The sequence below is a fragment of the Mus musculus genome, chromosome 12 (genome assembly GCF_000001635.26).
Source record: "Mus musculus strain C57BL/6J chromosome 12, GRCm38.p6 C57BL/6J".
NCBI lineage: Eukaryota > Metazoa > Chordata > Mammalia > Rodentia > Muridae > Mus > Mus musculus.
In genome coordinates, this window is record NC_000078.6 from 86,056,473 (window position 1) to 86,084,308 (window position 27,836).

Consider the following 27,836-nt stretch of genomic DNA (forward strand, 5'->3'; position numbering starts at 1 on the left):
TAAACTCACAGACACTTACCCACTGAACCATCTCTCCCCAGCCACAAGATCCGTATAAATGTTCACACATCTAAGCCATTGCCTCCGTGTTTGAGAATTCTGCACCCTGCAGGAGGGAAGTGTGCCCGGGAAGTGGTGCAGTTTTCTCAGTGAGCCAGCTCAGTCTACTCATCCCAAACAACGATGGAGAGAGGCTCTGCCTGAATTCCAGTTATCTCTGGTGAGTAGATGCCAGTGTGCAGTGAAAGGAATATCTCTGGAGTCCAAACATACACCTTAAAGTGAGGTCTTTACTGTTTTAGAAGAACCTTCCAGGAGATGAAGTCATCCATGATTCCCCAAAAATATTTATTTATACAAAGATTCTGAGAGTAATATTTGTATTTGTCTTTATACTTCAGTCTGTGCATCTGGGGCCGAGTCATCATGTCAGACATGGGAGGCTCCCCGGATACTTGGCATGTAGCACCTGCTTCCAGGAACACCTGGGGAGCAACGGGGTCTAGGGTAGGAGGGAAATGGCGCCCCAGGCTATGTGGACTCTGAATCCGGAGAATACACCCTGACCCGGAAGGTGTCTAGCCAAATATCCAAGGGGAAATGCGGCCAAGAAGGAAGGCAGGAGGAGGGGCCCCCAGGGAATACATGAGAGAACCAATTCTGACCTCTGCTTTTGAGTCCAGCATCTCTAAGGGACCTGAGATAGCTAGTTGCTGGCCCAGAAACTAATTACATGATCTGTGATGACTCATGATGCTGATCGAGGTGAAAAGACAGTTGCAGAAAGAACGGATTGTCCTTAATTCCAGGCAGTGCAAGATATGATTCCAGGGGACTTTGGCTTGGTAAACTGAAGAAAAATGCTTGGCCGCCTCTAACGATATCCCAATTCCCTAGAGCAGATGTACTGCAGTGAGCAAAGCTGACCTCAGACCTGAAATGCCTTCCAGTCTGGCCTTCACCTGACTGACCACTCTACCCTTCATCTTTTGTAGGGTAGCCCGAGGCCCATTGCCACTCACAATGTCCACTCGCTATCCGTTCTCTACCCCACCACCTCTGCCTGCACCACAGAAATTCCATGTTCTCAACAGTGTGCCTTCCCCTAACCAACCCACACTTTCTTTACCACAGTGATTCTCAAAGCTAGCAGAAAGAAATGTTCCAGAAGGAAGCCTCCCTCTCGGCCTTTCGCCGGGAGCCAGGGCTTCTGGGCTCCAGGCCTCTAGGGTGAGGTCTGTCGCTTTGGTTTTCCAAGGAGCAGCAGTCTGTGGTGGCAGTTTTCCCTCCTCTGTGGCAGGCTGGCCTCAGCTGCACTTACACGACTTCACCACCATGTTGGACAGCTGCTCCACCTTGGGGGTTCTGCCCACATAGTACAAGATGGTCAGGGGCTCCAGGTCCTGGGGGACGCAGCATGGCGAGGCAGACGCCTCTGGGTTCAGGGTGTTGTATAGTCCAAGCACCTGTGGGGTGGAGCCACACATTTAGCAGGAAAAAGCCAAGCCTTGAGCCTGTGACCCAGAAACCATGCAAGTTGTGGGGGCTACCCTAAGCAGGCAGAGTGGCCATGGAGATCTGCTTAAAAGGGATTGTGGGAACTGTTTGAATAAGAGACGAGCTGCAGTCATCCAGTATGGCAGAAGGCATAACCCATGGACTGCATTATGTTCCTAACTGAAGCACCCGAAGGAGCAGTTGATAAGAAACTCCTCCAAAAGGTCTTCCTGTCTGTAAGTTTCCACATTGGTGGGTAATGTGCACACTCAGCACTGCTTTGGCACATTTAGTAGTTGTAAGAATGTGTGTGCCCCAGACGGGATGTAGCAGTGATGTGCTGCCTGGAACTGGCTCACAGCCTACCGCCCTACTCAGTATTCCCCACCCCCCGAACCCCAGGAAGGTAGGTTGCTGAGGCTGCGGACCCTCCGCCCTTTCTATCGCTATTCCTTTCCTACATGCGTCATTCTGTCTTAACGGAGGTAGAAACTTCTCTGGGCCCCACATCTTACCAACCAGGTGCATACATCTGTGACACAGAGTGACATGCGACAGCTGAATAACTTTCATAGTACAGAAGCTTTAGACAAATAAAAAGGATGCTTGAAACTATGGTGGGAACTCTGCATGTGTGTGCACATGGCTGTGTGCATGTTCAGGTAAGTGTGTTTGCTAGAGACTGAATCCAGAGCATGGCACACACTAAGCATACGTTTTACCCATGTGCTAGTCCCCGTGGTAGGGATTTAAATTGCAGAGTGCAGCTGAGTAGCAGTGGACCAGCCTGCCAAGATCAGAACGTTGTTACAGGGATTTTCTCATCCAAGATTACCATTCATTCAACATTCAATCCTTCATTCACTCACACTGGCAAGTAGTCCGGCCAGGGGAGCCCCAGTATCCAAAGAGCATGCGCCTAGCTCATACCGTGCTATGGGTTGTGTCTGCGCTGCGGAGGTATGGGCAAGGGCCTGAGCAGAAGTTGGCATAGTAACCCTTAGGTTCGTGGACCCATTTCCAGCCTAGATCCTGCCGGAAGTCAATATAAAGGGGGCGTACACAGCAGTTCTCCTCCAGGTTGCTATGAAGAAAACATATATAGGAAATCAACAAAAAGGGAGCATGATGATAAAAGAAGTCTCATATGTGTCTTCCTGTCTCCCATTAAGACACTTCTGCCATTATAAGAGGCCATCATGGGAGGTAACTCTTAGTCCATTGAATCCCAGGTTTAAATGCATTTAGTTACAGCCATGACTCCCAGGTAACCTGGGTGGGCCTAGCAAACCCCTCCAATCCTGTCATCTACAGAAATCCACTTGGCAGCCCCTCCTCATCCTGTGGCCATAGACCCTTGACTTCAACAGGTCTCTAAAGACACCAGGAACTCACAAAGGCAGCTATTGGGCAGAATCTTCGTGTAGGTTTTAAGACTGAACCATGACAGACTCCATTGTTTATCTTTTAGATAGTCGTTTTCAACTCTGTCTTCTTTGACTTCTCCCATTCCAGGGATACTCATTTTTCTTGGCCATCCTTGAAGGCTGGAGCAGTCATGTGACTTGACTAATGGCCAGTCAGAACTAGAGAGGTTGGCAGAGAGTCGGACGAGCTCTGGCAACGACACTTGATTATTTAGAAACGTAACAGCTGGAAGAGGAAGGCTGTTGGCTCATGCCTCTTTTTTTCTTAAACATGGACAAATTACCTGGAGTTTTAGAAACCCCCATGACCACAAGCAAGAAGAGCCCATGCAGGAAGCAATCCAGTTGAGAACCCCCATCTCTTCAAGGGCAAAATCAAACAGCCAGACCAACCTTAAGTCTGCCACAAGAAACCCCCTAGGGCTGAAGTCACTGTTGTCCACAGCCAAGAGCATTCATCCTGATTGACAAATGGACACACAGAATGGACATACTTGTCAGCCTTGGAACAGGTGGTGGCAACCACACCACCTCTTCCATTCCTTCTGTTTCCTGAGCTGACCATTTCTTTTTTTTTTTAATTATATATTTTCCTTAATTACATTTCCAATGCTATCCCCAAAGTCCCCCATACCCTCCCCCCCCCACTTCCCTACCCACCCATTCCCATTTTTTTTTTTTTTTTTTTTTTTTTTTGGCCCTGGCGTTCCCCTGTACTGGGACATATAAAGTTTGCATGTCCAATGGGCCTCTCTTTCCAGTGATGGCCGACTAGGCCATCTTTTGATACATATGCAGCTAGAGTCAAGAGCTCCGGGGTACTGGTTAGTTCATAATGTTGTTCCACCTATAGGGTTGCAGATCCCTTTAGCTCCTTGGGTACTGTCTCTAGCTCCTCCATTGGGAGCCCTGTGATCCATCCACTAGCTGACTGTGAGCATCCACTTCTGTGTTTGCTAGGCCCTGGCATAGTCTCACAAGAGACAGCTATATCTGGGTCCTTTCAGCAAATTCTTGCTAGTGTATGCAATGGTGTCAGCGTTTGGAAGCTGATTATGGGGTGGATCCCTGGATATGGCAGTCTCTAGATGGTCCATCCTTTTGTCACAACTCCAAACTTTGTCTCTGTAACTCCTTCCATGGGTGTTTTGTTCCCAATTCTAAGGAGGGGCATGGTGTCCACACTTCAGTCTTCATTCTTCTTGAGTTTCATGTGAGCTGGCCATTTCTAACCATACATTTAGTTGTCCCAACCAAATTCCATACAGGCATCTTCTCTGGCCAACTGACCCTTTCTGCTCCTCTCCCTGGAAGTGCCCCCCCCCGCCCCCGCCCAATCCTTACATATCCGAACTTCACCCATCCTTAAAGAAAGGCTTCAAGGAGTGTTCAAACCCCAGCCTTTCCTGTGTCCTTGGATGTATTCCCAGCTCCTAGTCTGCAAGAACATCCTTCAGACCCCCCTCCCAATGTCATTTTCCTCCAGTTGTTCCTTCCCACGTCTGTGAGCAGTGCTGCTGTCATAAAGAAGAGAAGCAGCCTCTCTATACAGCAGGTCCCTTCTGAAGTCATTGGTGATTTCTCTAGTCTGAGAGCTCCCCTGTGGATGGAGACTGTCCTCTCTTCCCCATCCAGTAGCATCCTACAGCCCTGCATATCTGTGATGGATCCTGTTAATTGTCAACTTGAAAGAATCCACAGTCGCCTGTGAGAAGGGCCTCTGGGCGTGCCCTATAGGGGATTATCTTGATTACAAGAATTGATGTGGGAAGACCCGCCCACATGAGAAGCACTGTTCCCTAGGCTGGAGAATGTGAGTCAGAGCTAAACACTAACATGAATTTATTTTCTTTCTTTTTTCCTTTCTTTCTTTCTTTCTTTCTTTCTTTCTTTCTTTCTTTTCTCCTCCTTCTCCTTCTCCTTCTTCCTTCTCCTTCTTCTTCCCCTTCTTCTTCTCCATCTCCTCCTCCTCCTTTTTTTCTCTTCTTCTTCTTCTTCTTCTTCTTCTTCTTCTTCTTCTTCTTCTTCTTCTTCTTCTTCTTCTTCTTCTTCTTCTTCTCCTTCTCCTTCTTCTCCTTCTCCTTCTCCTCCTCTTCCTCCTCCTCTTCTTCCTCCTCCTCTTCCTCCTCCTCCTCCTCCTTCTTCTTCTCCTTCTTCTAATTTTGAATATAATGTGAGCAGCTACTTCAAGCTCCTGATATACCCTGATGTCACCTTCGCAATATAGAACTTAACTAAGATAAGCCCTTTCTCCCTTATGCTAATTTTTGCAGAGTATTTCACCACAGCCATGGGAAAGAAGGTAAGCCAGCAGGGAGCCAAGCACTTTTTCAATGGACTTCTACATTAGTGTCCCCCCACCCCCAGGCACATCTTGTGAGTACTTCAAACAAGTAAGCATCCCAGATCCTCCTCATGCTTTTCCTCACTTCATCCGGACCTGACCAGAGCCAGGTTACTGAAAATACTGGGGCTCCCAGAAAAACAAGAAATTTGGAAGAGACTTCCAGTCTTCTTTCCTAGACATGTCTGTGACAAGCATCATGGACCCTTGGCTGATTGGGACTCAGATCTCAAGCCAGTACCCCAGGATGGAAGGTTGACCTCACCCGCTATGGGGCCAAGGCTCACCGGAAGCAGTAATTGGTGTCCAGGGCCCTCTTCTTCCTCTGACTGCCCTGGCCTGGGCTGTCCAGTCGGTGTGGGGGGATCATCATGAGGATCAGGTGTGGGTTGTGGTGATCCTTTTGCTTCTTGAGACGCCCCAGGTCTCCACGGCCATGGTCATCTTCATTGTCCACTCCTGCAAAGGGAAGCGAGGCCACAACCTCCTGTTTAAACGCAAGCAGTACCCTTGCAGATTGCTTCCACCTCATTTTAGCCCATCACTGCCTGGTCAAGATGAGGGACAGTACAGTCTGTGAGGAAGGAAGGCACAGGGCAAGTCTCATCCCCACCCCTAAGAAGGCACAGACTGAGGGGAGCAACCAATGTCAGAAGCACTCAGTAGGTACCATGGATACCCTTCTAGACAACCAATCAGATGCCTGCACAACTCCTGCACAAGACCTCATCACCTTCCTGGGATGGATGTATCCTGGGCTCCCTCATGAAGTCATGAGTATCCCCAGCACTAGATGGGTACCTGTCAGATACTTTGGGGCTGCCAATTCAGGGTTCAGGCTTGGGTTTCCTGATAGAATCTGAATTAGTCACGATATTACAGAAGTCCTAACAATGTAAGGTGTTGCAGTTTGCCATAGCCTATGTGGGAGCCAAAACAGCTAGACGTCAGAACTATTGCCGTTCCTACCAGGCTTAGGGCCTCAGAGGTGTCCTCACTGGGAAATTCAGAGGAGGCAATAGAACATGAGACAAGCTTGGTAAGAGAGCCCAGATTCCACTGAAAAGAAGACCAGAGCCTGACCCAGAAGGCTTTGTTCTAGCTGGGAATCTCCTTTGTAAAGGACAACCATTGGCTACTATCTTTACCAGGGCAAGAACGCTTGGAATCTAATTTAGTTACATGAGGAACTTGGCTCTTAGGAAGGGACTTTTGGGTGTATATGATAAATAGAAGCCCTAGGTGTGTGGTGCCCTTTTTTGAAGTCTTTATGCACAAGGGACAAAATTGGGGTGGTGGTAAGGTAACACCTTAGCCTAACCTGTATGTGAGGATGTGGATAGGCACAGTAACTAGGTTGTTAAACTCTTAGCTTTAAAAATTTAATATGGAAAAAGCCAAACCCATGCAGAGTAAGGGATGGCTTAGACCCAGGCCCAAGGTCTATGCTAGGTCAAGAGCATCCGTCCAATCTCTTCAAATAATCCCATAGTCACCCCACTTCTCAGGTGCCCAAAGTGGAGACAGAAAAGGAAAAGAGAGCTTCCCTAATCCCCAGGAAGCTGCATTTATGTTAGAAACCGAGAAAAGACTCAACCTCCAGCACCAATTCTAGACAAATGGCCATGGTCAAACACACAATCTAGGAAGCAACCATCCTAACCAAGACAATTCCTCAGCAAGGGTCAGGAAGGTAGGTCCAACAACATCTGAAGCTCGGTAGCCAGGACACTCATGTGCAGGCCCACTGGAGTTCATTTCTTTGAGGAGAGGGGAAGGCAGCTGTCATTTAACTGAGCAATCTATTATCTCATTTGTCAACTGAGCTTCTGAAAGAGGCAACACTTGGCCTAGTTCCCTGGACACCTGGCCTGCGGGGTTTCTCTCCTCCTCAGAATCCTGCTGTCTCTTAGATGCTAGAGGGTTCTCTTCAAGTGGAATGCTTCTGCTCAGCGCTTTGAGGACAAAACAAAGTCACCCAAGTGTGGAACAGTCAGCCACCTCTACAGAGGAAACTGGTTCCTTTTCTTGGGCTTGTAATTATCCGTTCCCGCATCCTGCCACACCTCAGTATCAGTACCTTTGAATTTGATTTCCATCACCTCATGAACATTTTCCAGTATGTCTCCATTGGGCTGAAAGGTGTGACATGGACAGTGGATGCTGATTTCCAGACCCAAGTTGGACTCTGCAAAATAAGACCCAGAGTCAGGGGGGAAATACTGAGTGGCAAGGCAGTGTAGTATGTCCAGCACCCGGGCGAGGGTGGAAGTGAGTTATATTCAGAGTCATGGGCAACAGGAAGAACTCACAAAACTCAGAGTGAGCTTCCTGGACAGGGTGTCACACTCCACATATTTCCATTATATTATGAACAACAAGGTAAATAGTGGGCATTGTGGAGGGTGAAAGTAGCCATCCATTTTCAATGGATGATAGGAAGAGATTGTCACCTCTGTACATGGGGCAAAAGGGCGAAGACACAAGACGGGAAGGAACTGCTCACATCACCTCCATGTCCTGCTGAATAGGATGAGAGAAGAGGCAGGGATGAGGGGACATGGAGGGATGTGCTAAAGGAAAAACTGAGAAACCTCTGAGCAACAAGGAGTGTTAAAGAACACAAAATGGCAGACTGAGTGACAGGGGTCAGAGGAGGGAGTCAGAAATCAATGCCTGAAGTCATGCTACCTACAGGTCTGAGTCCATAAACGACATTAGCATTTCCACCATCACCATGGAGACTGAGAAAGTGATTGATTATTCCAGAGGAGGTAAAGGGCATGTTATGGTTATATGTGGTTATATATGGTCATAGTTTCTCTAAGGAACAAGATGCCATGAGGTAAAAATGACATGGACGTCTCTTTGAAAAGCCTGTCACCATGATGGGAGGTTGGTTGTGTGGATGGCTCCCAAGGTGAGCAGCATGGGAAAGCAGGTATGAGCACGGAGTAGTCGGTCTATCACCGGTGGCCCCAGAGAGCAATGCTCAAGGGATCAACAGCATGGGCTCAGATGAGATGAGCTTGGGGAAACCCAGAGGTGCCAACGTTTGTTGTCAGACACTGAGTGCCAAAAGGTCAACTCAGGCCTTTCCTCCTCTTGGCTGTGTTCTGGTATTTTGGCAAACAAAATCAAGGCAGCACAGACAGTGGTGGGAAGGGTTGAGTGAAGTAAAGAGAAAAAGGAAAAACAAAAGGAAGTGAAGGTTGGGTCAGGAGTTCAGTCTTTACAGGGGTGTGCAAGCAATAGAGCAGAGTTCAATTCCCAGAACCCACAGGAAGAGCCAGGCATGCTAACACATGCTTGCAATCCCAGAACTGGGGAGCCAGAGCTTGGAGGATCTCCAAGGCACTCTAGGCAGCTGTTTCAGCCAATCAGTGAGCCCCAGATCCCAAAGAAAGACTGTATTGCAAAACAAAAACAAAACAAACAAACAAAACCAAAGTAGATGACTGTGATCTCTGGCCTTCATATGTATGTGCACACACACATACACAGGCGTACACACACATGCACACAAAGTAACTGAAAAGTTCAACAGAATCAAATAGTTCCAGAGAAAACCAGGTTGGGTCGGATACAATCAATCCTGGTGGATTCAGGGTGGATCCTCTGTTGATCCCAGGGTGGAGGCTAGCTACAGTTGGCATAGGAGAGATCACAAGACCTTTCTAGGTTAACATTTCAGTGACATGATTGGTTTCCTGGAGTCACCTTAGTGGTTGATTATCTCGCCTCAAGACCAACCTGATGTTTCCCTAAAATCTATTGTCATCAGGGAACACTCCAAAATTCACCTGCTTTGGCAACCCTTCTCCAAGACAAACTGGTCCAGGCATGGTGACCCAAAACAACATGGTGTAAGCCTGGCATCCCAAGGGTGCAGATGCCATGAACTCAGACAAACTACCTCACCCCCTTCATAAACTCCAAAGTCCAACCAGATTGCTGTCCCAAGGAGAACTTCAATAGCACTAGTTAAGCTTGGTAATCTCTGTCCCCGAAGGTCAGCTCACCAGGGAAACAAGTCAACAGAACGAGGCAGCTGAGCCTCACCTAGAGAAGCTGTGGCCAAGCACAAAGGCCTCTACCTGGTGTTAGATAGCTGGTAGAAGCCACAGTAGCTGCAATGAGCAACACACAGCATTTTCTGTTCAAGGCTCTCCAAGGTAGGGTGAAAGTGCACTGGAATAAGCAAGTTCTATGATTCTGTGTGTTAGAAAGTGAAGGTGGGGCTGGTGAGATGGCTCAGTGGGTAAGAGCACCCGACTGCTCTTCCGAAGGTCAGGAGTTCAAATCCCAGCAACCACATGGTGGCTCACAACCATCCGTAACGAGATCTGACTCCCTCTTCTGGAGTGTCTGAAGACAGCTACAGTGTATTACATATAATAAATAAATAAATCTTAAAAAAAAAAGAAAGTGAAGGTGTGTTGGAGAAAGGAAAGGTCAAAGAGCACGTGGCCAACACGAGATGGTAGCCTAACGGTCTACGACTTCCGAGAAGATGACAATTACCAACATTTGCTGACGTTCCTATCAAACTGCTGTGGGATTTGGCCGGCAACACAGTTCCTTTAGTCTCTGTAATAATCCTACTAACTAAAAGCATCACTGAGATCACTGAGGTTAGAGCTATTAAGTAGTTTACCCAAGATACCAGGTCAGTAAGTAGTTATTTCAAGATCCAGATAGAGAGCCTCTGGGTTCTGATAAGAGATCCCACACTATACATTTTGTTTGTTTTAAGCAAGGGCTCACTATATACCTCAGACTAGCCTGGAACTCATGGTCCCCCTGCCTCAGTTTAGTGCCGGAATTACAGGTGTGTGCCCCGACTCCCATCTGAGATACTGCACACCTAGTTGTCAAGGACAAGGAACAGGCACCAAAAGACACCATAGACAAAGCTCTACAATCATCGAGATGCAAAATGCCCGTGCTTTCTTACCATGCCAGCTGACCTACATCATGACACTATGGTACATCCTACCAGCCTCGTCTACAGAGAGGCTGTAGGCTATATGGGTACCAGCGGAGTGGGTGGAAGGACCTGGGTCCTCCATCCTGGAGAGAACGCTGGAGCGCAGCCTAGGTACCTGGAGCACACAAACTCACAGATGCTTCCTGACTCCTAAACCACAGGTGTGACTCAGTCCTCGTCAATCCACACCGCCAGCTGCTCCAGCTCGGAATCCGTTTGCTGCCTGGTTTGGGGCCATGAACTCCGAGGAGATTTGTGAACAAAGGCCTCAGCTACTTCCCCCGAGGGAAGGGAGGGGTGGGCAGAATTTGCCTAAGTGTGAACTGAAGGTTCCAATGAAAAACAAACCTCAGGGTTGGCAGCAGCGGGGTGGTGGGTGGGGGACCCACAGATTCTATTATGAAATTATCTTTTCGGATGGCTCAAGGAGGCTGGAAAGCACTTCTCCACAAACTTCTCATGGAGCTCTGCAGCTGTGAACAGAAGCCCTCCAAGTGCCCAGGGCTTCAAAGAAATCCAGGTGGCGATGATTAAAATCAGACAGGGAAACTAAAAGATGAATTCCACCCAGCCCCTTTTTCTGGGCCCAAGCTAAGCACCAAGTGGAAAGCCGCCTGCATCGGGGTTGCTTTGTTAACACCATTGGCTGAGTCCTGTTGTTGGTCATAGGCTGTGTTACCTACCTTCCTAAAATGGCCAGAACAGGGTCTCCAACCTACCCTGTGTCAACTCAGTTACCAAACAAGCTCCCATAGATTGGAGCTTAAAGACTTGACTACCTACAGAGTCTGGGAATTCATGGAGGTGAGGGAGTCACTACCGGGAGCACGGGGTGGGGGTGGGGGGATGGGGAAGACAGTGCACAGCACATTTTAAAGGGTGGCTACTGGTCATCTCTGCTATACTGTTGGGGCTAATCTTCTAATTATTAGTCAAGAAGAATATGGACTCTTTGGTTTGGTTATGTTGCTGTTATTGAGACAGAGTCTCTACATAGTCATGGCTCTCCTGGAACTCACTATGTAGACCAGGCCTCAAACTCACAGAGATATGTCTTGTTCCTGCCTCCAGAGTGCTGGGATTAAATGTGTGCACCACCACAGCCAGCCCAGTTTTATGAAAAATCGCCCAGCTTTTAATACAAAACAAACAAAAGAGAGTTAAATGCAAAGGCAGGTAGCTTGTGACCTCTGCCTTTAAACCCCTTATCCTGAAACACGAAGGACATCTGCCCATCAGTATGTAGCTGGACCAGCTGGATAAGAGCTGATGGTAGTGGAAAACTCTTGGTGGGCAGAGGAGAGACCCTGTATGTAAGGCTCCTACTTCCACCTTCACCACTATCGCCATTAAGCTGTCAGAGCAAGAAGCACCAAGATGGTGTCATGAGACACCAGACTGAGTTCTTAGGGGACAAAAGTTCTAATCCAGACCAGAGAAGCTCAGACTTTTCCACTCTGGTTCTCAGCTTCCTTATCTGACAACAGGAGAGTTTATTCTTACAAGGCACATTGAAATCCACAAAGTTCTCTCAAATACACGTGACCCTTAAAACAAACAGCTCTGGGAGGCCTGCAGGGTGGAAGCATGACTTCATTTCCAGGTGAGTGGATATGATATTTAGGACAGGTGGCATTTGATGGAAGTGCTATAGAGTTCAATGACCCCAGGCATTTGAAATTCAATTAGGCCGCACAGAACCTGCCCCGAATCTCCTCCTCTTGTAGTCTTCCCTCTTCCAGCAGCTGGTGATACCACCTGGCTGCTCCATCCAGAGTCTTTATGTCATTGGAGCTTGCTCTTGTACCTTAACACCACACCTACTCCTGGTCTATTGACTCAACCCCCAGATTACAGAATGAATCCAGACGATTTCTGTATCCATTGCACTGCCCACATCCAGGTCCCCTGCCATCCTCGCTAGGCTGCTACAAGGCTCCCTAAATGTTTTCCTTGCCTTTTCCCTTCACTTTCCCTGAAACCGGAGGACTTTTGTTAAAGGCCACAGTCTCACACTCACATGCCCACCTTGCTTATAGCATTCAGAACACTCGGATCAAGTCTTCAAACCTTTTTATGGTCTGACACATAGTTGACCAGATGGCCTCAGCTCATAGTCTTCCAGACTGTTCACTGCTGCTACAGCAAATCAAACTGGGTTCTGCCCAGGGGCCTGGGTCTTACTGTTTCTTTTGCTTAGGTCACCCTTTAGCCTAGCCTCCTGGCCTTAAAGGGCCAGCTCCTTCTCATCACCTGGACTCACTGTCAGGCTCCCTTCCCCACAGTGTAGTCTTGTAAGTCCTTTAAGTAGCCAGTGTTAAAGTTCCCAGGCATCATTGCCTGGATTCTTTAGTTTTCAGTGCATTGTCTGACTCTCCTTTCTATGTCTCTGCCACCAGAATGAAAACCCCCTGAGATCTGAGCTCACCTGTCTTGTTTGCTGCTGGATTCCCAGAGTCTGACTCAGCACCGGCATTTAAGGATAGAGTAGAGAACAGAGGTAAAGCAACAGAGCTGAACCCAGATGTGTGGTTCCCCCTAGTTCTCTCCTCTTTCCTTTCATGAGGCAGAAGGAACCTGGGACTCCTGAAGCGTTCCTGCTAAGAGTTTACCTACCTCTCCTCAACAGCCACTCGCGCACAGTGTCAGTGACATCGAAAGACAGCCATTCAGCGGTGCCCCTTGTGGGCAGATTCTTGCCACCTATGTAGCGCTGCTTGGCTATGTGCTCATCCGGTCGAAGTATCTGTGGGGCAGAGGAGAGAGTGTGTTATCTAAGGCTGGGACGGAGTACCAGGGATGGGTTACAATGCCAGCTTGGTGAGACAAGCAAGGGGAGACCAAAGGCTTCTGAACACCATACTTTCTGCACACCTCGGGTAATGCAGCCCTCTTAATGACAGAGGCTGGGGGGAGTCAGCTTCAGACTGGGGTCTGTCAAACCCCACACTCAGCGGAGGCCAGACCTGGAAGAGGAACTGGCACCTACTTTATGGTTTCCAGCCAGAAGGAATACCTGGAAGAGCTCAATTCTCTGCTCTGTGCGCTTGGAGCTGGGGTTGGGCACCCGCAAGACCCGGAACTCTGCCCGGAACAGATTGGTTCCATTTTTCTCCACTGAGGACACATTGAAACGAAAAACCTTAGAGGTAATTCCTTTGGGGCAGACGGCCAGTTCATCTAGAAAGAAAAGCAATGGGGAGAGGAATGGTGAGTGAGGACCCCCCAGAAATGGTATGGACCAGCAGCCCCACACTAAGTGGCCCCAGTCCCGTCTATGACCTTCCTAGAGGTTTAAGGCCTCAGACCTGAAGGTGGAGATGCAAGGAAGATTCTTGGTGACCCCAGAGTCATAGAGAGTCCCAAATAAGGAGCAGGGAGACCTTGGAGCCCCAGGACACATAACTGGGACTGAGCCAGTCAAGTGTAATTGTCCCCTTTGGCCACTTTTACACATAAAATCTTACATTTATTGTATATGAGTGTGGACCTGAGTATGTGTATGTACACATATGTGTATGTGTGCAGTGCTCACAGAGGCCAGAAAAGGGCATCGGATCCTCTGGGATGGAAGCTACTTGACAGGGATGCTAGGGTTGGAACCCAGACTTCTAGCTCTTAACTGATGAGCCCATTCCCCAGCCCACCTCCCACTGTCTTGCTATCCCAAAGCTGCTATCCAGACTAAATTTCTTAATTTTTCAAAAATATAGATTTTTTTTTAACCAGGCCTGGCAGCACATGCTGTAATGTCAGCACTTGGGAGACTGAAGCAGGAATGACCTTGAGTTCAAGGGCAGCCTGGGCTATGTAGCAAGTTCCCAGCCAGGCTAAGTTTCCAAAACAATCAAACAAACAAACACAGGTTTCAAGAAGATGACAGCTAGTTGCTTAATTTTCTTCTAGCTAGTTGATTCATTCATGATCTTGTTCAGTAGGTATCTATTCATTTCTCAGACATGTATAGGGCTGAGGAGGTGGCTCACTGGTTAAGAGCACCTGCTGTTCTTCCACAAAGGACCTAAGTTCAGTTCCCAGCACCCATGTTGAGCAGTTTGCAACCAGTTGATTGTAATTCTAGCTGCAAGGGATATGACACCCTCTTCTGGCCTCCTCAGCCTGGCCTTGAACTCACAAAGATCTGCCTACCTCTGCCTTTTGAGTGCCGGGATTAAAGTCATGTGCCACCATGCCCAGGCAGCCTGCTTTCTTATAGAACTGAGGACCACCAGCCCAGGGATGTCAGCACCTACAATGAGCAGGGACCCCTTTCCCTATTAATCACTAGTTAAGAAAATGCCCTATAGTTGGATCTTGTGGAGGCATCTTCTCAATTGAGACTCCCTCTGATGACTCTAGTTTGCGTCAAGGTGACATTAAACCAACCAGCACAAAAGGTCTCTACCCTTGGTAGCTGCTTAAGTCATCCCATCGTTCTCTTCAGCCCTACCCTTCAGCCAGACAGCAGCTGATGCTTTCTGCTGTTCCAAGACAGACAAAGGAGAGCAGTGTCTGTCTCTCCTGTGGTCCTGAGTCCTTTACACTGTCAAGGTCTAAGAGCATTAACTCCATAGAAATCCTTTCTACACAAAGGGTAACAATAGTCAGGACTTGAAATTCAAGCTCCTAGACCCAGATTCCATACCTAATGGATGCGGCTGGAATGAGTGCATAAGTACCCTTTGGGGGTGGGGGTGGGTCAGGAGTCATGGACTTATGTGGGGCAGATAAGAACCCGAAAGGCAGCAAGCACAATCCTGGGCTTCAGGAAAGGATGAGTGGGTGTCTCTGGAAATTGCCATCTGGTGGGCCTGAGGTTGGCAGTTAAAGGAAAATGAATGGAACAGCTGTAGGAAACAAGTGTATGAATACCGGCTAATGAAGCCCTGATTACTAACGGGCCTTGAAGGCACAAATACTGCCAATTAGTCTCTAAGCCGATCCAAATAGAACCAGAGAGAGGCGTCAGTGTTGGCAACTCTCGTATGCATATGTTTAGAGGGCTGCTAGAGGTGGGACCCAGAGCCCCTCACAAACAAAGCACATGTTTAAAAAAAATACTTTCTTTCAAATTTTAATTATGTGTACTTTTGTGCCTGTGTGTGGGTTTGCATACACAAGTGCAGTGCCCAAGGAGACCATCAGAGGGTATCCGATCCCCTGGAGCTAGAGTTAGAGGTGGTGGTGAGCCCCCTGATGTGGGTGCTGGGAACTGAACTAGGGTCCTCTGCGAGAACAGCATGCATTCTGAACTGCTGAACCAACTGTCTCGCCACAAAGCACCCCTCTTGTACTGGAGCTACATCACCTGCCATTCCATGTAAGTTGACAGGTTTGTAACTCTGGATGTGGACAAGCCCTTAGACCAGTGACAATCTTTTGGCCCGAGCAGAGATGTCATCAAGCTGGCCTCTGTAATAATTGTCTGTTAGGAGAGGATGGAGGGGAGTCAGGGCAATATATGCCCTGCTATAAAAGGCAGAAGAAAGTAGGGATTGGTAACTAAGGAGGAAGCGGCCAGAGTGGGGAGGAAGTGGGGGTATCCAAGAAAACAGGAACAGTGATGCCCTAACGGAGTCTCAGGACCCCCTGATGACTGTTCTTGCTAACCCCCGCTTTGTCGTGTACCATCCTCACCCCCAATGGAAATTTTAAGGAGATTTCAGAAAAAAATACAGAGCACTTGGAAGGTGGAGGCCAACGGAGCAAGATCCTGAGATCGGCCAGAACTGGCGAGATGGCTCAGTGGTCAGAGCACTGGCTGCTCTTCCGGAGGATCTGGGTTCAATTTCCAGAGCCCACATGGTGGCTTACAACTGTCTGTCAATCCAGTTCCAGGAGATCTGACACCTCCTTCTGGCCTCTGCAGTCACCAGGCATATATACAGTCACACATACAGGCAAAACACCCATATACCATATAAAAAAATTAAAAATATCTGAGATCATGGGCTGCCAAGATGGCTTTCTGAGTAAAGGTGCTTGCTGCCAAGTCTAATGACCTGAGTTTGATCTCTAGGACTCACAATGGAGCAGAAGATAACAAACTTCTGAAAGTTTCCATCTGGCCTCAACTCCTGTGCAAGCCATCATGGGTTCCCTGACACATAAACAAATATAATAAGAAACGTTTAAGAGTTCAGAGCCAAGCTGAGCTCTGCCTTAAGACCCTTCCTCAAAACAGACAAACAAAAATAGCTTTAAACAGTTAGTGGAATGAAACGTGCAAAATAAATAAGCAAGATCCATGATATACCACCTTACATCATTATGTAGCTCCTCTAACAATACTTGAAATTAAAGAGAATATATAAAATGTATCATTCTCCCCGTGGGGAAATGGAACATTAGAAAAGCGAAGTGGTTTTCCCATAGCTACACAAGTAATAGGGGGTAGAGATGGGATTTGAACCCAGGTAAGATTTGGCCACTCCCCATTTATTGTATCTGAGACCCTGGAAGTCAATGTGTACCTGGGTGATTACCCAGTGGAAAGATAGTAATAATTTCAGGAACAAATATGATGGGATTCCTTGAAGTGGCCTGGCATCCCAGCATTGCCTTAGTCAATGACCAGGCCTCACTGTGTTTAGCTCTGCTGTTGGCCTTCAAGAGCTGCCTGCAGGAGTCTCTCATATGAAACATTGTTTCCTTCCGACTGTGCCCATTGCTCAGAACACTACATAGTAACTAACACTCCTTCGTCTATTTTGCTTTAGGAAGTAAGAATAGCACAGGACCCACAAACTGCATGCACAGATTCCTTGAGAACCCAGGAAACTATCTATGTAGTTAACTGGCTCTTAAAATGTTCCAGACAGGTGGGTCCTGGCTTGAATGCCTCATTTCTGTGGGAGCCAATGGAGGGATGGTATGGGCAATGGGGCCACCTGGAGAGTGTTTAAGGAGGTGAACTATGACCCCACTACTCAGCAAAGGACCCACTGGGTGGGTTCACAGCAGGTTCCCCGAGTTTTCCAGATGTTTCCAGTGTGCAGCCAGAATGGAGAAACAAAGTTTATCATTTTCTGAGAAAGGTACTATGATTTCAAACGCACTGCACCGGGAGCCTGAGAGAGAGAGGATTGCCTGGATGGTCTCAGACGCTACACGGAGTAACCTTGAAATGAATTAGCTGTGTTGTTTAGCCAATGTTTACAAAGTTTTGCATCAGAAGCTTATAAACATTTTAAGTCTGTGTTACAAGTTGGGAGGTTTCACAGAAATTTCCAAATTCTCTGCTATCCTGGGAAATGATAAGATATAGTGGAGCTGGGCCTACATTCCTGAATACAAAACTCAGTCAGAGCTACATGGTAGCTTCCTCGTTCAGCAGGCCGCTGGGGCTCCAGATCCTCCCACCCCAAGCCCGCCACACACCTCCTTTCTCTATGACCTGAAGTTCTTTGCCTCCATGCCTGGCCAGCTGCTGCTAGATCACCCCCCACCCCCACCACCAGCACCACCACCTACTCTCTAAAGGCGTCTGCGCTTACAACCCCTCCTAGGAAACTTTTTGCCCTGGCCACCTCATCTTTAAGCTTATTGAAAACACAAGTCGTCCAGAATGTCTCCATGTTATCCCTAGTCTGTAAGGGAGAGATGGAACCCAGGTGTTCTCCTTGGGTAGCCAGAACCTTCCTGTTTGTATAACATCAATAGCCATGACATATGAATTTCTTCTACGTGGAAAATCTTTTTCATAATGATTATTTTTATTTTATGTGCATTGGTGTTTTGCTTGCATATATGTCTGTGTGAGGGTATTGGGTCCCCAAGAGCTGGAACTACAGGTGGCTGTGAGCCATCATGTGGGTGCTAGGAATTGAACCCAGGTCCTTTAGGAAGAGCAACCAGTGCTCTTAAGTGATAAGCCACCTCTCCAATCACTGTGGTAGTCTTCCTGCTGGGGAGTCCTGAGCTTGCTTTAGCGCTTTCCTTGACTGATAAAGCAAGAGTCCCACGACAAGGCACAAATACATCCAAGCCGAAGAATATGATGCTTATGTTATGGTTGTGTGGATGATAACAGAAGTGAGAACGCGGTATCCTTCCCCAAGTCGGAGAAAAGCACCTACTCGTTTCCCATGGCAACATCTTAGAGAGTTGTGAGATTACCGAGCCTTGCCTCTGTCTCCTAGCAGACACCCAGGCAGATCATCCCCAGGCCTGACAAATCAATTCCCAGTGAAAGGGAGCTGAGAGATGACCTCACACAAGGAAATGGAGGCTCTGGGAAGACACACCACATGGCTCTGCTTGCTTATCCTGCTTGAGGCGGTCTGTGTAAGAGAGAAACGAAGCCGGTTCCCTGAAGCTGAGTTCGGTGAATACGTACAGCATATGAATCTCCTGCCCTACCCCTAACAGTCAAGCTGAAACAAATCCAGTCTATTCCCAAGCAACTGGGTACCTGGGTTACAGAAGCAGTATCTGCTGTCCTCTCCTTGTGAGGTTAACCTAAGATTCATCTGTGTCACAGGCCAAGGTTCTACTAGACCCTGAAGATAAAAGGTGGCCTTAAAATGTGTGTTGCACGCCTTTGATTCCCAGCACTCAAGAGGCAGAGGCAGGATGATCTCTGTGCGTTCGAGGCCCAGCGTGGTCGGTCTACAGAACAAGGTCTAGGACAGCGAGGGCTACACAGAGAAACCCTCTCTCGGAAAACAAAACAAAGAGAAGTTCAGGGCGGTCTTGGCCCTTTGCTCAGCAGCTTCCATAACCCTTTCTGTGCACAGTGTTCCTTGTGCAGCCAGGGTGAGCCACACACCTGAGCAGCTGCAGGACGGGTTCAGGTTGGCGTCTGTTCAACCATCATCTGACCTGTGGCAACTGCAGAGTGCCTGAGCCTGCTTGCTGATGGTACTGAGAGCCTCTGGGGCATTGCCTATGTCCCACTGAACCCTGGCTCCTCCTCGGCATTGAGAAAATGATCTTGTTCACTGTGCCAAGTTGGCACAGGCTGGACAGCTACTCCATCGCCCCCATGTCCTCCCCCCCCCCCAATCTCAAACTTCCCTTGATGCTAAGCCTGGGAACTGCACAACATCTTGGGGGGGAAGGCGGGGGTGCTGCCCTGGCTTTGTCTGAAGCTACACCCTTTGTACCCTGGATTTCTGCACAGAATCCACATCCATGCCTACCTGTGTGGCCGTGTGCCCACATGGGGCTAGCTCATTCTCAGCTCGGGCCTCTAGACAGGGTGGACCCTCGTGACTCAGAATCCCTTTCCTCAGACTCTCCTCCTGACCCGTCTATGAGGGTCCCAGGGTCACTCTCTTACCCTCTGTGTTCCTCAGACTTGTAACCTTCTCTGATGTCCGTGGCTGCTATGACTTGCTTTGGTAAGTGACCAAGGAGTCAAGGGTTCATGCCATCTAGTGCTGGATGACTCTATAAACTGTTGTCACCAGGCAGTCCCCGAACTGACCCCAGTAAGCAGACCCTAGGCAGGGAGCTCTAGGTCTGCCTGTTTCCAGCCTCCAGCCAGTCTCAGGAAACTACCCTGAGAACACCCGCATCCCTACCTCTAGAAACTACAAGATCCTTTCTGCCTGGTGTAGACCAGCTCCCTCCTGGCCTCTGCATCTTCCTTGAGAACCGCTCCACCCATTGGCACTCACTCCCGTTCCTTTCCCTGCAGCCAGGTTTCTTTAGCCTCCTGCTGTTTGCCCCATGGCCACTCTGACTATGCCAGCCTCCTGGCTCCTTCCAACCCTCCTGCCCCAACTTGGACACTGCCCACCTGGGAGGTGGGCCTGGGCTGAAGTCACCGGGGCACGGAGGACACCTGCTGGCAGGAAAAGCAAAAGGAGCCAGCTCCGGATTCGGGCCCAGAGCAGCTTTCCTGGGCTGTCAGTTTTTCAACATCTGCCAAATTTCTCTCTCTTGTATTGAGGTTTTTTTAAATCCCCATTCAGTAAACACACATGACTTCCACACGTGTACAAACACACACAGGCGTCTCATCCAGAAGCTCCTCCACAGACAGCAGCCTCCTGGGAAGGAACTCTCCCAGACACACATCCCCATTACCCCCGCAGCCATCCCTCCCTCCCACACATCCGCGGCGGGCAGATGCCTTGGGCTATCCAGAACCTCGATCCTGGCCTCCTGTGTCCATTAGCCTGAGAGGCCCCATTTTACATATATGAATCTATCTACTGTGTAATATAAGAGTCCACATTGCCCCAAAGTCCACGTATGTGGGACTATACATGTATTACCCTCCCCCTCCCAGCTCATGTGGGTCGTGTGTGTGTGTGTGTGTGTGTGTGTGTGTGTGTGTGTGTGTGTGTGTGTTAGACTGAGAGGCCTCGGTTGGGCTTCCAAAAAACTTGACAAACACAAATTTGAGGCAGGTACACTGTGTTTCCTGAGAGTCAGGAAACTGACCCAGAGATGCGGCACAGAGAGCCAGGAAAAGCAAGGGAAGTACAGAGATGCCCAGACGTCAGGAGAACGGGAGGATTTGGGGGCCAGCCAGCTCACCCCTTTACAGAATTCATGTGCTCACTGTGAACCTCTATGTGTTCTCACACACAGATGTGTGAGAACATGTTTCCTTGGGTGGCACAATACAATTCCCAGTTACTATCCATCAAGGATGCCATAGGAGTTCCAAATGCCACTTGGCTTCAGGGCTCCTGGCCTCTTGAAGCACTTGGCTCTTACCAGAGTGTCTCTGTCTCCTTTCCCACCCACCTACCCAGCTGCAGCTGCAGTGCCTGACCTCTGTAGTGAACCCTGGGGCACTCTGCTGTGTAAAGGCCACAAGGCCCCGCTCGGTGGAACTCCCATTTCCAGTTCATTCGCTCCAGAGCAGATACCCAGCAGGCATTTGGACTTACTGTGCTCCGCCAGTCCCTGGATCATGTCGAATTTATGGATCTCTTTGGCATAGTACTCAGACTCCGAGGTCTCCTGAGTGCAGCCTTCCTCCCTCTCCCCGTGCATCTCTTCCAGCAACTCCCGGGTGCTGTTGTAAAGTGCCAGGACCTGATAGGGGACGTGGGTCATCACCGATGGCTCAGGGGGGCTGGTGAGCCTGAGCTTGCTCAAGATCTGTCCCCTAATGGCTTCCACCCTCTTCTTCTTGATGTGGCCGAAGTCCAACGTGGTGCAAGTGGACAGAGAGAGGCTGATTGTGGCCAAGTTCAGCAGGGCCAGGACTACCAGAGCCCTTTGCAAGTGCATCTTCATGTGTGAGCCCAGGAACGAGGCCAGGGGACTGGGGAGGCCTGGCAAGGAGGAGACCCCAGTAGAAAGGGGGAGGAAAACCAGGCGTCCTCCCCAGATCCCAAAGCCTGAGGCTTGGCAAGAGGGTGCATGAACTCACTGCGCTGGGTGAGCTTCAGGACTCCCAGGAAGCGCTGGCAACCCCTGGACGAAGTAGCGGGACCGGACCGTGTGCTGGGTAGAGCTAGGATCCTTGTCCATATGTCTAAACAGGTTCTGCCGGGCTCTGACTCCCAGCAGGCCAGGTGGAGGGCAAGCCGAGGGTTGGGAGGGGTGGCAAGGCAGCTGGGAGTGGGAAGAGAGCTGGAGTTTTTCCTTAGGTAAAAATAAATAGAGCGGATATCTGATATCGCCCAACGCTGCTTGGCGAGGAGAAAGTGAGTATTTTAAAGAAAGTGCAGAAGAGGATGGCTGGGTCCCAAAAAATCAAGCTCTTTGCCTTGCCCTGAAGGGAAAATAAGAAAAGCGAAGAAAAAAAAGAATGTTTTTTCAAAAAAAAAAAAATCACCAGTGGGTATGTGGGGAGAGGCAGGGCTGGGCGGCCGCAGGCCCAGCTAAAGGTGGGGGCAGTGCAGGACACACTTGTCTCTGGAGCGCTCCATTCATGCTTTCCCTTTTGTTTACACTTCCTCGGGGGCTTTCTAAATGACTCTGTTCACGCTGCCTCTCGTCTTCATTGGCTGGGATGAGGGATTATGTACAACTGGCAAGCTGGGAGGGCAGGCCTGTTGGAGACGGCTCGTCCGATAATCCACTTGGACCCACAGTCACCAGCATCTCAGCTTGTTTTCTCTCTCGGCCATGGCTTCTGTCCCTTGCTTCTCTTTAGGAATTTAAAAAGAAAAAAAAAATCAAAAGGAAAAGAAAATAGAAGCCGATTCACCGCAGCTGACTCCGGAAAGCGTTACTCCGTCCTCCGCAAAGCTTTTCCCGTGCGCGTCTCGCCTCTCTGTGGCTCAGCCCCCTACACTCGGCCCTCTTCTTCCCTCCCTTTCTCTCTCCCCTTCTCTCTCTCTCTCCTCCCTCTCTCTCTCACACACACATGCACACACACACTGCTTTCTCTATTTCTCTCTGCTGAAATTTTATACCTCCCTCCCATGACGTATCGGCCTGGGGTGGGGGAGGGAGGGAGGGACCAGCGCACACAAGCCTCTCTCGCTGCACGGTTTTAATGTTTTAAACAGGCACAGGAAAAGCCGAGCCCATTTGAAAAATACTTTGTGAGTCCTCTGGTTCGACGTGGTAACTGAACTTTTTTTTTTCCCCTCCTCTTGGAGTCATTCCTGCTACACGTTGGCTGTTTATCTGGAAAGTTTCTCCCTATCCCCCTCCCTCCTGCTACCCCGGCCCCTCTGAGCTGGGGCCAGCTGTTAGTTCACGTTCCCAGCCCCACTCTCTCGCCTTCCCCGAGTCCCCGATCTCCCCCGGACAGACCGGGGACACACGCTAGGTTCGCTAGGGGAGCAGGGCCGGGCGATCGGGCCACTCTCATTCCAGGCCCCAGGGTGGAACCCGGCTCGGCCGCGATCCTGGCAGCGGTTCTTCATTGACCATCCCGATCCGAGCGGCTGCTGCTGGGGTAAACGACAGCGCTTTCTGGAAGGCCGAGGGTGCCCTCTGGCGAAGCAGGGCCGCCAGTGACAGAGGCATGGAGGCTGGGGACCGCAAGCACCAAGATCGTGTCCACGGCTCAGGCTCCACGCAAGAGCAAGGGCCGCTCCTTTCCAGTCTGATTGAGTACCTGGCTCCAGACCATTTCCCAGAAGGGTTTCTAGATCTTTCCCAGCTTTGAGTAGCTTAAGTTAGGCCAGACCCAAGCCGAGCTGTCCATGTTCTTCCTATAAGTGCCCTCTTCCCAAGTCTCCTGGACCCTTTCTAAGAGGCCTGGTTCTGGTCTCAATTGAAAAGATGTTAATGTATTATTTTACAACTGGAGAAACTGAGAATAGTTGTTTTTTTTTTTTTCAAGGCCACACTGCATGTGGGCAATGGAGATGTCAAACACGGGCTGCCTAATCTGGAAAGGCATTATTTTAACTTGTACTACTATGAGAAAACCTAGGTGGTGAGAAACCTTAAAAGAGATTTCTGAGTCACACAGCTCTGAGGTGTCAATACTGCCATCTCAACCCGGTCCATCCACTGCTACCATGCTATGCTTGCTTCTGGAATTTGAGAAATCAATTTTTCAAAAGGAAAAAGTGAAAGAAATGTTTTCCTTTCTTTGTGTGTGTGTGTGTGTGTGTGTGTGTGTGTGTCCATATGTGGACATGTGAACTTGTGTACAGGTACCCTTAGAAGCCAGAGAAGGGCAGCCATTCCTCCGGAGCTGGAATTATAGAAGGTTGTGAGCCACTCAGCATAGGTTCCTGGAATCCAGCTCTGGTCTTCTGCAAGAGTAGTGTGTGCCCTTAATTGCTAGCCCATCTCTCCAGCCTGAGGGATAGCTTTTGTATTTGTTACATGCTCTGCACTATTCTAGGTGCTGAGGATAGTCTCTGAACGTGTTTTTATGGAATTTGCATTTCAGGATGGGGAGAATGGCAAATCAGTAAGGGCATATGTAAATGGGGGGGCAGGGGAAGAAGGAGGACAACAGTAGCCCTTTGGGGGGGGTCATGTTGAAATTTAAAATGGACAGCCCTACAGGCTGAGGCTCTTAGGCTAACTCTTTATAACATGGGAGGCAGAACTATTGAAGGAATCCTCTTCTGGGTTGTACACAATCTCTCTCACTCGTGTCTTGACAGCAGCTCTGTTTTTAAACTCACTTCTCAAATGATTCAAGTAATTTGCCAGCCCCTGCTTGCTGAGGATTCTCTATGCCCAGGGTGAGTACCATTCACCCTTTGTTTTCTCGAAGTTGGGGTAGAAGTGGGCGGGAGTTTACAAGAAGTTGAAAAATCCAAACATTAATCCCTTCTTGGCAGCTGGTGCCAAGGAAGAAGGAACAAGGGAATAGTTGGTGCCTATATCGAAGCTGGCTTAGATTTTTGGCAGTGATTGTCCCATCTGATTAAAATCTAACAAAATATTCTCACCGAGAAGCCAGTAAGGATCTCAGAAGAAATCGCTGAAGGTCATTTCAGGAGAGGAAACTGAGGTCCAGCAAGGCTGGGCTGAGAAATCAGTTCCTCCAACTCACAGGCTGGTGTCATTGGGCATGAAAAGGCTTGGTCTTAGGAAGAGAGAGACTGAAACCTTAAGTTGAGTGTCACTTGCTGGATACTTCAGCAATGTTTGTCATTAAGCTTTAGGGCCAGCCCTCCCAATGTTTTTAAAACTGTGGTGATCCACATTCCATTTCCGTGGGTCCCAGCGACCAGTGCCAAGAATTGGCCAGAGATGTTGACTTAGGGATCTTATGTGGAATTAATCAATGAAGACTCCACCGGACTACCCCTCCCCCAAGCTGGGAATCCATGGGCTATCTCCTTCTGCAGGCTTAGGAGGATGGCTGACAACCACCACTTGCTGGAAGCCACTGCAGTAACACATGGTGTTATAAAAGCTGGTCCAACATCTAGGACTGGAGTTATTTACTTCAAGCTTCTTGCTGATTAGAGGAGTCATTGCTACCCACTTTGTGGGATTGTCCAGATTAAGTAAGAACCCCAGTACCATACCTTCTTTTCTACTTCTTTGTTTTGTTTTTTTGAGACAGGGTTTCTCTGTATAGCCCTGGCTGTCCTGGAACTCACTCTGTAGATCAGGCTGGCCTCGAACTTAGAAATCTGCCTGTCTCTGTCTCCCAAGTGCTGGGACTAAAGGCATGCAACACCACACCTGGCTCTTTTCTATTTCTTTTGAAAAGGAGTCCTACTATGTTGCCAAAACTGAAGTCCAGTTCCCAGGCATAAGTAGGCATAAGGCTACGTCCTTCAAAGTAACAAGCTGGGATTGTGGCTCCGTCACCACGCTTGGCTAGGTCTATACTTTCGAAAGTGATTGAAGATTGAATACTTTAATCTGGCCTCTATATAAACTTTGTTTTCAAAGACAGCGTTTCATGTAATCTAGCCCTAGCGTCCCAAATTTCACTATATAGCTGAGGATGATATCAAACTAAAAATTTCCTGCCTCTAACCGCCCAAGTGTTGGAATTACAGGCATGCATCACGGTGTGTGACCACTTTCAATAAACTTCTTGAATGCAGAAATCACATACGCAGCTTTTTTGCCAGTCATTGTAAATTTTATAAACTATTTATTACCTTAGTGCTCATCTGTCAAATGGAAATAACCCTGCACATCTATCCTTGAACAGTAACCCTGAAGACCTTTGTACATTGTGAATGTGAGGGCTCAGGATAATCACCAAGAGCAGCGCTTCCAATCACAAATGTGTTTAATCAGAGTTACAAATGTAGGCAGTCCCCAGGGCTAACCTCTTTGGAGCAATGTTAGAGGATCTTGCTAGCTGGAAATTTGTTTTGTTTTCTCCGAAGTCAAGCAAAGTTGGTGTAGGCAAGATTTGGTTTCAACTGGAAGGTGACACACAGGACCTAGGATTTGTGAGGCGGACTCTTTAAATACTGGGATGGAAGGGCTGAGTCGTTGTTAGGGACGCGGCGGAGACGCCGGTTTCCAGGAAGTGACATCAGCTGCCGCGGCGATGGACGATTTACTGGACCTGGGCGAGGAGAGACGTCGCAGCTCGGCCACCTCCGTGAGGAGCGATGCTGGGGGCTGGGGTCCGGTTAGGCGGGCGGGACAAATGGCACGGCTCTCTGAGAAGCTGGGAGTCTGGACAAATCCGGGCTCAACCGCCTAAGTGCGAATCCCACCTTAGCGGAGGGTCTGCCCCCGCCCCGACCACGCCCGTTCCCTGGAGTTTTCTCCCGGGAAGTCTAGTCCCGGAAGTTCTGAAAGGCCGGGAAGAAAGCTGGCTGGAGATGTCCTTTCCTCATGCTCTCTGTAATCTCTGCTCCCCCAGGATTGGAAATCAATACTCCAGTTGTGTGTGTGTGTGGCGGGGAGAGGGAGTAACTAGGTAACCGGACTGTAGATGGACCAGAATGCACCTAGCCTCGACTTCCATGCTAGTAGACTGTTGCTGTGCAGATGAAAGGGGAATTCGTGGAAAGTGTTTTGCCTCTGTTCCTGACCTTCGCTGTTGCTTCCTCCCAGCCTATGACCGGCGTCCAGCCAGTAGATAGAACTTGATTAAAGACCTACAATTCAGCGTTTTCTTACTGCCACAATCCCCACCAGGTCTCAATAGCCTTTAGAGTTGAGATCACTGAAGGATTGGGCCACCTGGCAAATCCTTAGTTTCTGATGTTAAATCTCAGGTGTTTTGAAGGGCCTTGATACCCTCCAGGGTGTTAGAGAGGCACCTGTTGGAGGGAGATAAAAAGGGGCAGACGCTAATTGGTTTCGAATGGAGCAGAGTTTTTAAAAAGCTAAGGACATTAGGCCACCAGGTCTTTCTGACACATGAACCTTTTGGGTACCCGGGATGTGGATGTAGTGACTTTTTTCATTCTTGCCACAGATATGTAGCAAGCCCAACTGTATATCAGGCATTGTTCTAGTCACTGGAAAGATAGATAGCACAGAACAGACCATCACTGGCCTTTGCCCTAGTCGAGGGGAGAAGGACAATAAAAAGACTGCCCTTAAAAATACATGATCTCAGATTTTCTGTGTTGTCAATGTACAGGATCTCCAAATAGTCTTAAACTTTAATGTCTGTTAGAGAAGTCCCTTGCCAACGACATTCACACACAGGAGCATTAATTTTTGTTTAGGGTAACTACTGTAGGATCAGATACTTGGATAAACAAAGGAGGGTGCCTTTCTCTCTCTCTCTCTTTTTAAGATTTATTTATTTATTTTATGTATCTGAGCACACTGTAGCTGTTTTCAGACACACCAGAAGAGGGTCCCCATTACAGATGGTTGTGAGCCACCATGTGGTTGCTGGGAATTGAATTCAGGACCTCTGGAAGAGCAGTCAGTGCTTTTAACCACTGAGCCATCTCTCCAGACCAAGAGGGTCCCTTTCTAGAGAAGGAAATGAGCTGTATTATCAGCAAGCTTGTTCCCACCACTCTTGAAACTTGAAAAGATTTGCATCGTAACTTGAAAGGTTGATGATTGAAATTGGATTGCCCAGATCCGCTTTAGTGGGTTTTGTTTGTTTGTTTAATGTGGGGCTCCTAAAAACCTTGTCTCCCTTCTTAGAACAGTTAGCATCTAGTTTTCAGAGGGGTGTCATGGGACATATAAGATGAACACAGGATTTTGATCGGAACGTGGGCCTTGGTTTCCTTTTTAATAAAATGGCATTGGTTTCCGTGTTCATTCATACCATCTTGAGACTGGAACACAG

General features: G+C 48.7%; 2 protein-coding genes across 3 annotated transcripts in view; one reads left to right on the forward strand and one right to left on the reverse strand.

Annotated features, from left to right (window-relative positions):
• Positions 1-270: 270 nt before the first annotated feature.
• On the reverse strand, positions 271-22,569 carry Tgfb3 (transforming growth factor, beta 3). Its single transcript, NM_009368.3, has 7 exons — positions 21,109-22,569; positions 13,275-13,438; positions 12,875-13,004; positions 7,349-7,456; positions 5,556-5,727; positions 2,428-2,581; positions 271-1,466 (listed from the first exon to the last, which is right to left on the reverse strand). The coding sequence occupies exons 1-7, from the start codon at positions 21,458-21,460 to the stop codon at positions 1,308-1,310; spliced, it is 1,239 nt and encodes a 412-aa protein (NP_033394.2). The 5' UTR covers positions 21,461-22,569; the 3' UTR covers positions 271-1,307.
• Positions 22,570-26,088: 3,519 nt separating this feature from the next.
• The window catches only part of Ift43 (intraflagellar transport 43), a 79,899-nt gene continuing 78,151 nt past the window's right edge, over positions 26,089-27,836 (forward strand). For both annotated transcript variants that reach the window (NM_001199843.1, NM_029601.3), the window contains exon 1: positions 26,089-26,168. In NM_001199843.1, the coding sequence (NP_001186772.1) occupies positions 26,115-26,168 (54 nt within the window). In that variant the 5' untranslated portion in view covers positions 26,089-26,114. The remainder of the gene's footprint in view (positions 26,169-27,836) is intronic.

Coding starts and splice junctions, on each gene's coding strand:
- Tgfb3 (NM_009368.3), bottom strand. CDS start 21,460: ATGAAGATGCACTTGCAAAGGGCTCTGGTAGTCCTGGCCCTGCTGAAC. Junction 2,582..5,555: donor GACACCAATTACTGCTTCCG/GTGAGCCTTGGC, acceptor TTTTCTTCATAG/CAACCTGGAGGAGAACTGCT. Junction 1,467..2,427: donor CAGACACAACCCATAGCACG/GTATGAGCTAGG, acceptor TCCACCCCACAG/GTGCTTGGACTATACAACAC.